The sequence below is a fragment of the Astyanax mexicanus genome, chromosome 14 (assembly GCF_023375975.1).
Source record: "Astyanax mexicanus isolate ESR-SI-001 chromosome 14, AstMex3_surface, whole genome shotgun sequence".
Taxonomy (NCBI): Eukaryota; Metazoa; Chordata; class Actinopteri; order Characiformes; family Acestrorhamphidae; genus Astyanax; species Astyanax mexicanus.
This window is the reverse complement of record NC_064421.1, coordinates 46312676-46329628: the sequence shown is the minus strand read 5'-3', so window position 1 is coordinate 46329628 and position 16953 is coordinate 46312676. Positions and strand designations below refer to the sequence as shown.

The 16953-nt window shown below is 40.3% G+C and overlaps 1 protein-coding gene across 3 annotated transcripts in view; it reads right to left on the bottom strand.

Annotated features, from left to right (window-relative positions):
• LOC103029757 (cysteine-rich motor neuron 1 protein) overlaps positions 1–16953 on the bottom strand; it is a 77017-nt gene that overhangs the window by 37318 nt on the left and 22746 nt on the right. For 2 of the 3 annotated variants that reach the window (XM_022672597.2, XM_022672598.2), the window contains exons 4-5: positions 7720–7959; positions 156–335 (exon numbers count right to left, since the gene is read on the bottom strand). In XM_022672597.2, coding sequence (XP_022528318.2) covers positions 156–335; positions 7720–7959 — 420 coding nt within the window. The remainder of the gene's footprint in view (positions 1–155; positions 336–7719; positions 7960–16953) is intronic. The other variant, XM_022672599.2, reaches the window with a different exon arrangement.

Below are 16953 nucleotides of genomic sequence, written 5' to 3'. Positions count from 1 at the left end.
TTATAGAATAAAACAACAATGTTAATATTACTCAAACATAAACCTATAAATGGCGAAATTATAAAAACTGATTCACAAGTGCTCTCTTCATTTTTTACAGAGCTGTATGTCAAGTATTTGGTCGCTGATGGTAGAGTGTGGTGTTTACGGGGTACCTATGCAGACTGGGCAGCATTCTCCTTCTGGGATGTAGAAGTTATCACAGTCCAGCTCAGCACACTCGGCTTTGGAGCAGAAGGAGACGCCTCCTCGGCACTGGCACAGCCAGCAGGAGTCCATACGGTACACCTCGCCCTCAGCAAACTTCTTCCCGTTGTGCACACATCTGGGGGAAACTGGTGAAGGGAGACAGAGGTATGTAAATCATACTATAATCGTGCTGCGCTACATCGTACATCATACGACGGTTAGCTGAAAGTCCTCCATTTCATCCATCGCTGAAACCGCTGATGAACGGGTAAGGTTGAGATTAACATTTCAGAATAGCATGCTGTACTGTAAAACCGTCTGGCCATTTTCCCCTCAAAGTAGCCACATATTGCTGAGCTCAGCAGCTTCACTAAGCCTTTCTCTGTTCACACAATGCAGTCAGATCTGCTCAGCAAGAACTCACGCATACTGCTTGTCTTACGGCTTGTAATCACACACACACACACACAGCGGGTTAAGAAAACAGCAGCCGGAGCCGAGTGTGTGCCGCAGACAACAGACGGGCTGACTTAAAGCCCGGCATAAGTACCGGAAGCCTCTGCTGTCTCCGAGGCTCTGGCTGCTGGAACAACAGCAAAATACCCCGCGGATCATTAGACCCCGGGCGAGCACAGCACAGCGGCACAGCACAGCGGCACGCAACGCAATACATAATACTCAATGAAGGTTACCTTGTTTTTTGAGTTTTGTGCACTTCAGAACCTTTTAAACTGTTGTAAATACCAATGCTCAGAGGCTCAGGTATGATCAGTACAGTAGATGGCGCTCTCTCTCTCCCCTCATCACTCCTAGGGTGATGTGGATCAGCACAAGGCTGCATCTGTGAGCTGATGTATCAGAACCGAGTCGCTGCGCTTTCCTCCGAGTGTTAGAGCTGTGATGTGATGCTACTCAGCAATGCTACAGCATCAGCAGCAGCTCAAAAAGAGGCGGAGTCTGACTTCACATGTGTCGGAGGAGGCGTGTGCTAGTCTTCACCCTCCTGATGTCGGGGCATCACTAGTGATAGCGAGAATCAGTGCTTGAAGTGTATGAGGACGTTTTACTATTTGAGGGACATAGATTTAAATTTTCTTATTTTAAAAATCCAGCCCATGTCTGAACCAATCACAAAAACCAATCACATCATTTTGCTGTGAAACGTGAAGATATTTTCTTGCTTATTTCTGATTGGTTCTTTAAGTTATATAAAAGCGGCAGACTGTTTGGAGAAGTTCAGCCTTGGCCGACAGAGATTAAGTCATAGGTTGCCAAGTATGTGTAGAAACCTCAAGGGGAATTGCCAGTTGAATACAAATTAATTGAACTCTCACCTGAGGGGATTCTGCATCTGTTCTTATGACTAATCTGTAAATCTAAGCTTACTGTAAAAAAAACGAAAGCGCTTAACTCACCCAATTAAACAGTTTTTAGGAGAAAATTTCTGTAGATTAACATCCAGTGCTTATTTGACTCAGTTCAGTTTTGTTTACGTAACTTAGCTTAGTTTTACAGGTCTCACCTGCTGAATTAGAAGTAAACGTGGCGGCACCCCTGTTCCTTACTAGTGTTGCATAATGCGCCTTATAATCGGGTGCACCTTATGTATGAAAATAGACCAGAAAATAAAAGTTTACTGATAGTGTGCCTTATAATCCGGTGCGCCATATAGTGCGAAAAATGCAGTAATATGAGCTCATATGAAACATGCAATCATGTACATGTCTTTTTAGTGTCACCCTGTCCATATATACAGTGCAAATATAGCTACTAAAGCTACTGTTTGCTATAAATGCATGTATGAAACCATGTATGGCCATCATTATACTGCTATGTAGCAGAAGGACAGAGTTCAGACATAATTTAAACCAGGAGACACCAGGATTACCTCTCTGGACACAAAGCGGCCGTATGGAGATTAACCTTTCTACCTTTCTGAGTGCGGTTCCAACTCTAACCAGCCCCACCTGCTACACCTAATCAGTGTAAACAGCATTTCAGAATTTCCACAGGCTCTTTACGGTGTGGATGAGGTGTCTGTGACCGCTATCGTAAAGAGTCCAGCTGCTACCAGATGTGTCGCTGCAACAGGCCAACAATGTTTCGTACGGCAACATCAGCAACAGCATCTGCGGGCCATACAAGAGAGTGAAAGAGCAGGTCTGACCCAGATTTTTACAGGCTAATACAAAGCAGGTGGGCCGAGCCAGTCGAAAATAAAAAGAGGATTTGCCTCTTTTATTCCCCTCTCCTCTTTTCCCCCTCCGCCGAACGTGTGTGAAGCGTGAGCAAGCAGAGCGAACCCAAATCAAAGCCGGCGATTCAAAAGGCGCCGCCGCGATTCGCTAACATAACCCAGCTTCTATAGGGAAGTCACGTGACAGGATGCGTGCGTGTGATTTCCGTACTGTTTGTTAACGTTAATCCCAAGCGCAAACTGGAGCCGCAGACGGGGATTCCAATCGTTCCTCTTGTTTTAAGGTTGTTTTTCTTTCACTTTCCCTTTTAAAGCGGAGCACGAACATTTAACCACGTCAATCCAGTTTTTAAAAGAACAGATTAAAAGTTAATCAGCACTGTTTACCATATTGGACAATATCCCGCAAGATTAAATTGGCACAATGTTTTATGTCAGGTGTTAAATGTGTCCCGAGAGACTTGTGCACAGGTAACCAAAACAAATGTTCAATCATAATGACAGCATTATAGCAGCAGTCTGTACTAAGAATTGATTTTAAATATATGTGGTATTTACATATATATATTTACATTAGAGTACAAATATGCTTCTTTTTTAGGTAGCGCAATTCTAGTATACTTCACTGGGTATAAAAATATATTTTAATGTACTGTACTAATATACTGTTTTTTTTATTTGGTATTTAAATGTTATTCAACACTGTATCCTATAATTTACTTATATTTATATTACATACATTCATATTGAAATAGATTTTAACTGTTATATTGATGTAATACCTTTATAAAATTACCAATGTAGTAATTTAATTTACTTTCTAAAAAAAGTAGTACAAAAATGTACAAAAGTATATTTGGAAATAAGTATTTATTATATATTTATTTATTTATTTATTTTTTTACAATTATTATATTATATTATATTATAATATACAAGTGAGCCAGTTTCTAAAGGGAAGTCACGTGACAGGAAGTGTGCATGTGTTTTCCCTACTGTTTGTTAATGTTAATCCCAAACACAAACTGGAGCCGCACGGGAATTCCAGTCGTTCCTCTTGTTTAAAGATTGTTTTTCTTTCGCTTTCCCTTTTTTTAAGCATCAATTCAAGCGAATCAAATCAGAGCGCGAACATTAACATGCCGATCCAGATTTTAAAAGAATAGATTAAAAGCCAATCAGCATTGTTTACCATAATGAACAATAAACAATTATCTAAAAGGGAAGTCAAAACCCATTAGTGAAAGGGTTCAGCGCTTATCAAGCTCAGCAATCTCAGCCTCAATCATCAGTTATTAAAGATCTAATGGAGGCAACAGGTTAAGAACTGAAAGGAACTGTAACTGTTTTTTACATTCCCTGCTCTCAGGGAACACTACAGTAGCTACACAATCCTGAAAACGTGTCCTTCAGGAGCATCAGGACCTGAAATCACACTGTCCTCCTCCAGCAAGACTATAAAACATGCTACAGGCTGTAATTCCATATTGCAGTAATGTGTCTTTCCCAGAAATACACTGATCATCATCTCTCAATCCTTTAACAGGCTTTAAAAGCACATGGTAGAGCTATATTTCAGATGAAATTGCTGCAATAAAAAAGCTCTGCTGTTTGAACTGATTCACCTCACTGAATATAATTATTATGCTGATTATATCTGCTGGATCGCGATGTTGTAAATGGATATTCTTTTCAGAAAGCTAAGAAAAAGGCAAGTGGTTTGTGTGGCGCAGCTTTTCAGACATTTACAGAACTATAAGCTACTAAAACAAGTCTTATTTGAAAGATAGAAATGACAATTGAAATTATGATAAAATGACAAAATTATCGTTTATCGCAATCATTTCTGGGACAATATATCTTCCTGAAAATCTGGTTAACGTGACAGGCCTAGGTTAGGGTAAACAGAATTGGATGTAAATATGTACAATTAGATGCGAAGCTTAGCATAAAACCTGCACAACACTATAGCATCAATTTTTTTTTTGCAATAAGAAGAGACAGGAACACATATTTGTGCCAGCAAATGATTAAATATCTCCTAATAAAGTGTCATACTTTTATACAGCCTTATATATCTTATATAGATGTATTATATACATCTTATATAGCCTCTCTCATATTTTAATTTTTTTTCTACCAAAAAAATGGCCTATTTGAATTAATTTCTTCATAATCTGTTGCTTTCCGCGTCATTTTTTGGCATCTTTTAGCTGCTTGTTTAAGTGATTTTTTTTATTCTACAAGTCTGGCAGTAATCAGGCCTGGTTGTGGTTAGACATATAAAATGATTTTTATATTTACTCAGGTTTTATTTGTCTGATATTAAAGTTAGTTTGGTAATTTAAAAAAAATGTGAGTATATAAAAACACAAGAAATCTGTGAGGGGCAAATACTTTTTCACTGCACTTTCACTATCTCTCTCTCTCTCTCTCTCTCTCTCTCTCTCTTTCTCTCTCTCTCTTTCTCTGTCTCTCTCTCTCTCTCTCTCTCTGAAGTTAGACTCAGTCATGCAGAAGTTGAGGGTTAATGCAGAGGGCATCCAGTAAGGGCGTGAAGTCCACCGAGCTGCTGCTGAAAGAGTCAGACACTTGTTATCAAAATACTGATCCCTGCTCGCCCCCACTGCCGCCACTTCACTCACACACACACACACACACACACACACTCATGCTCTCTCTTTCTCTCATATCCCTCTCCCACACACACACACACACAGCGTGTGTGGGACACATCATGCCCATACACATAAGCATCAGTGAACTCTCTGCACTTCCCTGCGTGGACGTGTGTGTGTGTGTGTGTACATGATCAGACAGGCGAGGCTTTTGACTCGGCTCTGCCGTTCGGAGCGTAACTGGTAGCCTAAGCGCTTTTCCTCTGTTCGCCCGGCTTCCTCGTTAAGTCCATTAGTTCCGGGACACGGCGCACATTTACAGCAAGGCCAAGAGGCCAGAGCGGGAATTCGGTCTGTTGGTAAAACAGGGAATATTTGACGCTAGTGCAAAACACACACACACACACACACACACACACACACACACACTGAGGGTGATGTGCCTTCTGCTGTGACAGAGGCCCTACCCTCCTTACACACACTCCTTACAACTTCCAAACCCACATTTTACATTCTCTGACCATCATCCTCTGATCTGAACAACAGATATGTGAATAAAACATCAACAATAAAAAAACACAAGAATTATGTTTTTATTTGTATTTATATATTCATATACATAAAGCATTTATTTAAGAGTTTCAATAGTTTTCAATGCTTTGTTTAGATGAACAATACCAGACCTAACACACTGCGGGAGTGAGTAAAGGCTGAACAGGTGCAGGGGCTTGATATAGTGAAAAGGTTGACAGGTGAAATCAATACTCAGGTGACTGTGGTCATGTGAGGCCCTGAATGAGTGAGTGATTCAGTGTTAGTGTGTGGTGCATTCTGGGCAATGGAGTCCGGTGATGGGAGCGCACTGGTAGACACAGGTACAGGAGGAACAGAAGTTCCTTTGGCTCCAGGTGTAAAACCAGAATAATTATTCAGCCAAAAAAAGAAGTTTTGGTGTTCAAAAATTAAGAAGACTGAATATTGTATACTGAATAATAATAACGCATTTATTTGAAGTCCTTAAAAAAAGGAGGACAAATACATTAATTTAACTTAAAACACACAACGATTGAAAAAAAGTGGTCAAATATATTCAATATTGTTTATTCTTTTTCCATATAAAATAGTATGAAACAGTGTTTTTCTGTAAAGTAGCTTTTTTAGAAAAACAATGTTTGAGTTGAAATATATAACTAAGAATGTCTGTTTTTTTCCGATGGCTCTGTGAGAACTGATATGTGTATGGTGTTTCTTCTTTTCATAGACATCACACTATTATCTGCAGTTAGATAATGACCGTTCCTTCTGAAGGTCAGAACTGAGACTGAGATAAAGACTTGTTTTTGCTCATCTCTAAATGTCCTTCTAGGCGAGACAGCACAGACTATGAACGTGAACTGGCACTACAACCGTCAACCCAGACAAACTGCTGGTTTGTGAAGATAGTTATAATTATTTTAATACCTTTAAGAGCAGGGTGTGCATTGTCTGAGAGACTGGTGTGCATTTTATTATGATTATGGACAAGAAATTCTCAATGAGTTTCTTTACTTTTAGTTTTATTTTTTTCAACCAATTAAAGTCTCTGTTATAACTGTTTTAATATAATGGCAATTATATGTGTAGTTACATAATGGCAATATAATGGCAATAGCTTACCTACACACAGTTCCTTCACAAGTCCATGGTACGGATCTCGCTGTTATTGTTATAACTTAGGAACAATTCAGCCTGTTTACACTGTTTTGGATGTATTTACCAATATATAATATATATATACCTCAAATAATGCAAAGAAAACAAGTTCATAATCATAAAGTTTTAAGAGTTCAGAAATCAATATTTGGTGGAATAACCCTGGTGGATTTTAATCACAGTTTTCATGCATCTTGGCATCATGTTCTCCTCCACCAGTCTTACACACTGCTTTTGGATAACTTTATGACTTTACTCCTGATGCTAAAATTCAAGCATTTTTTGGTATAATTTAAAGATTTCAAGTGCCTTATAGTGCTAAAGTTGTAGTAATTTGTGTAAAATATTGTAGTATTGCTTTACCTTGTCAGTCCACAGTTAAAATGACGGCCCTGCCTCTTTGAACCGAAATATTTTACTTCAAGGTGTCAAAGCATCTACAGGGGTTGGACAATAAAAACTAAAACACCTGGTTTCAGACCACAATAATTGATTGTGGTGACGGACAGTTCTGGTGGAAACAGGAGAGTTGAGGTGCACATTGAATTCTGCGTGATTTGATCAGCCGTGGTTTTATGTTTTTTGGATACAATCCGGGTTAGCACCCGAACATCCCTTTCAGACATCTTCCTCTTACAGCGTCCACAGTTAATCCTGTTGGATGTGGTTGGTCGTTCTTGGTGGTATGCTGACATTACCCTGGATACCGTGGCTTTTGATGCATCACAAAGACTTGCTGTCTTGGTCACAGATGCTCCAGCAAGACGTGCACCCATAAGGTATGTCACCCATAATGTTGTGTGCATTGCAATATTTAGAGCAAAACACTGCTCTTACTGCTGCAATGTGCAATTAATGAAGATTGAACACCAGGCTGCTCCAATTTAGCCATGAAACCTTTCACACTAAAATGATGACAGGTGTTTCAGTTTCATTGTCCAACCCCTGTATTAAACCTCTCCGTTAGTGTTTCTGACCCTGTGGTATTTTATATGTATTGTTTAATGGTTCTGATGTTCTTACCTGTCTGGCAGTCGTAAGTGTGGCAGCAGTTCCCCGGTGCTCCTGTGGCCTCGTTGATGAGGACGGCTCTGTGTCCGCTGGGGCATTCTGGCTGGGGTGGGCACTGACTACAGGTGCACTGAGGCGGCAGTGTGGGGCAGCAGCCTCCAGGGGGCGTATAGCTGTGGGTCAATACTGAGTCAGGAGGGCAATCGGCAGGAGGTAGAGTTGGGCATATGATCCCAGCACATTTCAGCTCCTCTGAAACACACACAAAGAAACAGAGTACGAGTTAGAATAACAGTTGCTGTCATACATACCATAATAAACACACTATAAGGTGCACCAGATGACACTAGTAAGGAACAGTGGTGTTGGCGTGTTTTCCTTCTAAATCCTCAAATTAGCTTTGGATGGTAATCTGCACAGATTTCTCTCCTGAAAACTGTTTATTTGGGTGAGTAAAGTGCTTCTGTTTATTTACAGTAAGCTTAGATTTCCAGATTTGCACTAAGACTGGGTGCAGCAGCATTAGCATTAGCATTAGCCGCTAACTGCAGCACTACACTGAGGAACCCTAAGTGTTCTGGTAAGCCAGGGTGATATTAGCCAGAGGTTCATCCCACGTAGCTTGTTTTAACATGGTAAACATGCAGACTACAGTCCGAAATGTTCACCTCTGAACAGTGAAAGAGCTAGTTCTTAGCACGGTTAGCGAGTAATGCTAATGCTGCTCCAGCAGTTCTAGCTGGGGTTAGCAGCAGGCTACAGGCCGATAATACTCATCTCTGGACGGCTAGCGTCTGGTGTGGTTAGCAGCTAATGCTGCTCCAGCAGTGCTAGCTGTGGTTAGAAGCAGGCTACAGTCCAATATACTGGCGTTTGAACAGCGAAAGAACTAGCACTTAGCGTGGTTAGCCACTAATGCTAATGCTGCTAGTGAACTAAACTGAAACTACTGAAAATTAAAGTATTTTAAGGGCACCTCATAGAGCAAAGAATACTGTATTTTCTACCTCTGAGTGTTTGCAGCAGTGAGTAGAGAGAGGGAAAGAAAGAAAGAGTGAGAGAGAGAGTGAGAGTAAGAGAGAGAGATGGAGAGAGGTCAAGTTTCAGGATGGCAGGATGACTTTTCCACTCATCAGATCTAACTCTGTCTCTCACTGACAGTTTTATGCATCCTGTCCACCTGAGCGTGAGAACACACGCCCACACGCCAGATATTTGCATACTTCCTGTTCTACATCCAGTCCACTGTATAACCATTTCAGAAAACATGAAAAAGTGACTTTCTGCAGCTGCTTGTTCGTTCAGTCCCTCTCTACACTTCCAGCCCACTCACTCAAGTCGCCAGTTCATTAGACACACTGACCACGCACACGCATTCATCAACTGACTACAGGGACGCAGCAAATATTTGGCAACCGAAAATGATTGGCCAAAATGGCAAAAAAAAGCACGTTTGGCGTTTGGTTCTAAATTTGAGCTGAATGACTTATACTAAACAACTTTCTAGCAATTTAGTTGACGACATTTTGTAGTCTTTCACTCCACACCCTCCTCCCATGTGATGCCCCTAGTGGCACTGTGGCGGAGCCTGCAAGGAGAGCCGAGAAATGCCTGGGTTAGGTTCATTTGTGCACTCACATCAATTAAATAAACAGACTTAAAATACCACCTCTTTACAAACTTACATCTAACTGGAAAATCACTCCTGAGGTAAACTAATGACTGTAATTCCGCTGTGTAAATAAATGTGTAACTGTAATGGCACTACTAAAGGCAATTAATGACTAATACTGCACCACTGAGGTACATTTATGATTAGACTGCCACTGCTAACTTAGCTAGCTAGCTAGTTCAATAGAATTGCACTGCTAAATTAAAATACATTTAATTTATTGTTACAGTTCTATTCAAGTGTTAATTTTTTATTATTCCTTTTTTTTACTCCCCAAATTAGAAGGCCAATTACGCAATCCACTGAGACCAAATTTCACCAATAACACATCCAGTATCCAGCTGCGCAATGCATAATTGACCAATGCCCTATATATCGCTAAAATAGTGTTGTGTTCCTAGCAAGACAACAAATTAAGCATCAACCAAAATCCATGTGCAAGAAATCCATGCTGTTCTGAAGGCCAAAGAGGCCAAATTTTAACTTACACATAACTGGAATAACACTGCTGAGGTAAATTAAAGATTGTAATTCCACTGTGTAAGTAAATTAGCAGGAATTAGCAGGAATTACCCATGATCTGATAATAGTTGGGATATAATGTTGTTCCCAGCAAGACAATACAGCAAGAATCATAAAAAAAAAAATCCATGCACAAGAAATCCATAGTGTTCTAAAGGCCAAAGGAGGCCACATTTCAACTTGTACGTGACTGGAATAACACTGCTGAGGTAAATTAAAGATTGTAATTCCACTGTGTAGGTAAATTAGAAAGGATTAGCAGGTATTATTTGAAATCTGATAATAGTTGGGATATAATGTTGTTCCCAGCAAGACAATACAGCAAGAATCATAAAAAAAATCTGTACACTAGAAATCCATGCTGTTCTTAAGGCCAAAGAAGGTACAACCTTTTCTAAACTGGCACCTCAGTGCGTATTTCTTCTCTTATTCACTGACTCACATACAGTATTCACGCCTATTTTAGCTCAATACGCCCCACGAACAATCCCCCTTTTTACCTCGGAGTCTATTTTAATCCTATCATTTAGCATAGTCAAAATTCACAAAGCCCCCGGTGCCGGCACAGTCACGCCGATACCCTTGTGGGGAGGTGTTGGGCCACTCTGGGTTGAATTTGGACGGCGTTCAGGAAAAGAAAATTGCTGGATTATTTCCCCCTGCACTGTTATTGTGGTAGAACAGAAGCTACCTCACAAAGCTTGGATTACACAGCTCTTAAACAGAGTTTATTTTGGGTTTGAATTTCTCAGTGTAGCGGGACAGCGTGAATGGAGGCTGTTAGTAGGTGCAGACGGAGATCTCAGAGAGAAGAGAGAGAGAACTCAGAAGATCTGATCTGCCCTTGGAAATTGTCAGCAAATGTCAAAAAAAGTATTTTTTTTAGGATGTTCTAGCAAAATACAGTCCAGGATGCAGCTTTAGGTAATGTTGGCAACACTTGCTTTTAAGAACATGATACTGAGGCTTTTATATCTAGTTTTTAATCCAATTTTTATGTAGTTTATGTAGTTTTTACTAATTTAATGATCTTAAAAATTGACATGTAGGCCAGTGTTAAAAAAAAACAACTTTTTTTCAAGACGAAAACGAGACGATAACTAAATAAAAACAGCATAAAATAATCAAAACGAGACGAAATTAACCGACATTTTCGTCAACGAATAAAAACAAGATAAAAATGTTTGGCAGGCACGACATCCAAATTTGAAGAAGATCGGACAGCACTTGCATAATATTCAATATATTTATTTACACAGACATTTACACCTCCAGGTGCAGGAAAAGGGCCACCTGCATCAGGAAGGATCCCACCCACCCAGCACACGCACTTTTTGTCCCACTCCCCTCAGGCCGGAGGTTGCGGAGCATTAAGTGCAAAACAACAAGACTCAGAAACAGCTTCATTCCGGAAGCTGTAAGACTCTTAAACTCCACTTAACAACACACTGCACTGACACCAATGACAAATTACTGTTTACTGTTTACCAACATGGTCACTTAACTTGCACTGAGACACTTTATCTCCACTGCTCTAATTCACATTATCATGCTGCTATAGCACACTTGCACTCTGGACTTCATGTTGCTGAACCTTTCTACTCTCTATTTATTTTTTTATTCTTTGGGATATTTATCTATCTATTTTGTATATTCTATTTCTTTTATTGTATTCGTTTTTTATCTATATATCTATTAATAACAGCTCTTTGGGTGTAAAACTGGATCGTGAGATCACAATTTCGTTCCACCTCATGTACCACATGTGATGCGAATGACAATAAAATCTCCTTGAATCCTTGAATCCTTATATATATATATTTATTAAACACGAACGTTTTTAGCCCTTCGGCCTTCCTCATTGTGCTCACCAAACACCAGACCCGCTACTAAATGGATCAACCAGGTGTGTACACCCCGCCCCACTTAGCTACGTCATAACAAAGTCCACAGTATAAAAGTATTTTTCTAAATTTAATATAATCAATATACAAACATCAATGATGTGCAAAAATGGAAAAAAAAGAAAACAAAAACCATTATATAAATTATTGAAAAACCCAAAAACTGCAAAAAACAATAATAATGATCACAACCTTATGAAAATATGTCCTACTCAAAAAGTATTTTAAAAATCCACATGCACGCCAAAAACAAAAAATTAACTAAAGCTCACCTTCCGTCGTTTTTTCTTTCATTTTAAAATGTCTAGTTGTGGTCTCTAGTATGAATGAATGACATGTGAGCCGTTTTTGTAAAAAAAAAGTGCTCAGGTGTCTCTGTATAGCTCTTTTTTAATGGACTGTTTTAGGGGTGTGTCCAAAATGACCGGATTCCAGCTTTGCTCATGAATATTCATACATGCAAACAGCATGCAAATATCTCTCCTCTGATTGGCTAGGAGCACTGCGACGCCCCTCCACCGCTCTGCCGCTCACTGCCTCCCACCTCCTAACTGATGAGCGGTGATGTTGCGTCGCTTCAGCTCCGCCTCTGGGAGTTTCTCGAGCCAAGGTGGGCTGGTCTGTGAGTTTCTGCCTACGTAGGCAGAAAGACAATTCAAAATTCACCCGTTTTTCGGAGGGGGGGAGGGGGGATTTCTTTGCTTAGCTCCTGCAGACAATGGGGGCTGCAAAACAGTTTAATGTGCAGGTGTACACATTCAACTCGGAGAAACCTACTGTATTCCACAAAAAACAAGAAAAATCGGATTTTTGCGGAAGGTGAGCTTTAAAGAAAACAACTCAAAGAAAAATCTTCATTTATGCTTTTTGGATTTACTGTATCAAGTTTAACAATGTACCAAGCCTCTCTCTGTAGGAGACGCTGCTCCCGATTCCCACCTCTAGGTGAAGATTTACCATTTCTAAACCCATGAAACGCAAAGAGTTAGCATCATGTCCAGCATTGTTAAAATGTCTAGCTACTGGGGATTTTTCATCTTGTTTTCTGATTGTACATATATGTTCGCAAACCCTTGTTTTTAATTGTCGTTTTGTTTTTCCTACATAGAGAAGGCCACAAGAGCATACTAACAAATAAACCACAAAAGTGGACAGACATGTTATCCCACCCCTGATTTTGATGTACATAACAGTCCTGTGTTATCATATTGTTACAAACTAGGGTTTCAAGCATCTAAAAGTACCATCTGAAATTTTGAAAGAAAAATGCACCTGCACCAGGGACGACATCCAATCAGAACTGATTTAGTTTCGTAAAAGTTAGGAACCAGTTAGGAAGAGATCCAATCACTTCTGATGGGGTATATAAACTTTTGAGCACAACTGTATCTGTATGGGGTGCTTGAAGGGTTGTCCCAATTCTTAGTGAGGAAGGATTACACTAGGGGCTGCAGCTAATGATTATTTTAGTAGTCGACTAATCTGATGATCATTTTTTCGATTAGTCGATTAGTCAACGATTATTTCTGCCATGTCCTCCATCTACAAAAACACAGAAAAACAGCTAAACATGAGATTTAAAAGGCATTTGAATGTCCACATGTTGTTTAAACGTGGAGAGTACTGATATTTAGTGAGTAAATATGTAATCTGTTGTGATTGGGCACTTTTTTTTTTGGAGACCGAGACCATGTTACTTTTGTCCCCAGCCCTTGTAATTGTGTAATGCAGTACTGTTACAAATTAACGATTAGCCGACAATGAAATTTGTAGTCGACAAATTTAAACAATCGACATTTTTTCGATTATATCGACTAATCGTTAGATTAGACCCTAGATTACACCTCTTCTCTGTGTAACTCTGCTCTGAGGGGAAGGTTTACACTCAAAAACAAGTAGTAAAGGTATAAAAGAGAAATGGGTTTTGAAAGGTTTTGAAGTGTCAGTCTCTGCTGAGAGATCTGGCAGGATTAAAAAGGGACAGCGATCTTCTCTGTAACTATGTGACTAAGCAGATGTCCAGCTGAGTCAAAACCTCAGCGTGGTGTGAGCTGATCCTCTGGGATCGCCTGCCAGGGAAGCTCCCGCTGCACAACACACAACAACTCACCACCATGTGCTTCCCCGTGCTCACACATGCATGAGACATGACTAACACCAGCATCAGCACGCCGTGTATTCAGCATACGCTGTCTTCTGGCAAGAAGCCTTATCCGGTACCACTTTAAAATAAAGCTCCTTGACAAAGGGTTTATGAATAGTTAATAAAGGAGTTTATTAATGTTATCAATTAGGTTATAAATACTTTATTTGCCCACAAGTGTTGATTCCACATTAATTTATACTGTTAAACCTCAGATCTTTCTGGAGCTGTTATCTTATCTAACTAATAATCATTAATTTACCTGATGTTCGTGTCTTTGGACCATAGACTGTATATAAGTATGGACAGCACAACAAGCCACTACGTCTATTTTTTTACTCCCGCCTATTTCCATTCAACTGAATGAGAGATAACCCCCAGTGTTTTTCTTTACAGTTTATACGTTTTATAGGAGTTATTCCGTGATATTTAAAGGGGTGTGGCAATGTGGTGATTGACAGCTAAGAGCAAGTTGATTGACAGGTTGCCTGAAAGCGTGAACACGGAGCTCACGGTCAGATCTTTCTGACACTTGGCTTTTACTGTTAAAAACGACTGAATTTCTGAAGTAAAGCAACGGCTTGTTCAGCAGTTAACTGTTAACATTCTCTGCTGTTTTATTTTCGGTAAGTGGATAATTTCCCTCCATCAATTCATTAGTATCCATACTTTGTTCTTATCCCTAATTTTATTATCTAGGTTAGGTTTTTAAACTAGCGTTAGGTCCTTAATGCTAAAGCTAACTAGTTAACTAGGTTAGTCAACTCAGGTTAGCTAAGTTAAGTAATTGTTTGGTGAAAATGATGATGAAACACAAAGAGTTGAGAGAATTGAGGGGGAGGGCAGGGTTTGGGCAGTCACATGGCCCTGCCTCCTACCTCTGCCGCGCCAGTTCTGGCTCCACTTGCCTCTACTGGGCAACAAGCGCTCGCAAGATGGCAGCTTCCATTTCGGCCATACTTTGGCTTTTATAACGCCGTAATAAGAGTGAATGGGGACGTCCTGTCCACACATTTATACAGTCTATGCTTTGGACTGTGGGAGACCCCGGAGGAAACCCATGCAAACACAGGGAGAACATGGAAACTCTACCCAGATAGGGACTTGAACCCAATACCCCAGTGCTGGGGGGCGAACGTGCTAACCACTAAACCACCTAACCACCTTAGGTGGTGAACATTGATGATAACAGATGTAGCAAGACAGCATAATAGGAAATGTTGTATTCGCTCGAATGCTATTAGGTCATATTAATCTGAACTCCATAAAAAGCTAATTCAGAGTGTTATTGACGGATGAAAATGTGGTGTAATTAGTGATTATGGTCGTACGCGATGACTCTCCCAGAGCACAGAGGGACAGAAAAGCCACAAAACTCATTAAATGCTAATTGCTTCATGAGCGTCAGGAAAGCCAAGCTGTTTATAAGCAATGCCACTGGCATCCTGCATGATCTGCTCGACCGCGGCGAATCGAGAGCGCGGTGACCGCCAGACTCTGTAACTGCGTAAAGCGGTTTGAGCTGCGGTGCCTTCCAGAGAACGATGGCTTTACTGATGTCCTTCCCAGGCTGTGACCCCGTCGCCCCCGTCCCCAGCCTGCAACTCGACTCTCAGCGAGGATGTGCCTCCGCTCTGACATTTACAAACCTGTAAGGAGATCTGCTCTGTTTTTTTTTCCCTCCACCATATGGAAAAGTCAAAAAGCAATTTGGCTAAGCCATGATACACTCTGTTCGCTCAGCTCCGGATTACTGTGTATTGCGCTGCAGAAGCACCAAAAGACTCGTAAGACTGTGACCCGAAGTTCCTTCGAGTGGCTCAACTGGAAAAAACTGGAAGGCTGTTCTGTAGAGAGGAGAGAAATCGAGACGACTTGCGTGCTCCTATAGGAAGGGTAATATTTAGCTAGGAAATCTGACGGTTGAGATTGAGGCCGCAGCGGCCGCTGGATAAATAGTGCTGGAGTGTGAGGTATCTGTACGGCACTGTTTGCTTTAGCTGACTAAGAACCTGCAGTCGAAGGGCACAAAGTGTGCATTGATCTACACCTCTCAATACAGTGGCTTGCAAAAGTATTCCACATTTGGTCACGTTACAACCACAAACTTAAAAAATGTTTTTTATTGAGATTGTAAGTGATAGACAAACACAAAGTATTGCATAAGTGTGAAGTAGAACAGAAATAATACATGGTGTTAATATGTTTTTTTAATAAAAGGGTGATGTAGAGCCACTATTCGTGCAATTATACTGTAAGAGCAGCTTTGGTACGTCTCTCTACCAGGCAGAGAGTTGTGGATTTCTGCAGCTCCTCCAGAGTGACCATGGGCCTCTTGGCTGTTTCTACGAACTGTGCTACGAACTGTGTGTTTTTCTATATCAGAAAGTTCAGAAATCAATATTTGGTGGAATAAATCTGGTTTTTAATCACATCAGCTTTCATGCATCTTGGCATGAAGTGCCACTTTTTACTACTTTGCCATGTTTCAATAAAGGCTTTTAATTTTCTATAATCTAAGATAGTGTGCTCAGGTGTTTCCTTGCTCTGGGTAATCCTTTACTTTTTTCTCTTGTAGATTTCTTCTGTGGATGCTTATGGATGGCATAGCCTTGTCTACTCCCAGTGTATTGTCTTGTTTCCAGACTACTGCACCCATTTCCCAGGAGCACCTATCCTTTTGCCTGTACAACCTTGACCCCTGCAGATTTTAAGTTTAAGTTTAAGAGTTCAGAAATCAATATTTGGTGGAATAACCCTGGTGGTTTTTAATCACAGTTTCTTTTCATGCATCTTGGCATCATGTTCTCCTCCACCAGTCTTACACACTGATTTTGGATAACTTTATGCCTGGTGCAAAAAGTCAAGCACTTAAACTTGGTTTGATGTGATGCTTGTGATCATCCATCTTCCTTTTGATTATATTCCAGAGGTTTTCTATTTGGAAAAATCTAAGAAACTCATCATATTTAAATGATTTATATTTTTCCCAGAGCTGTATTTTA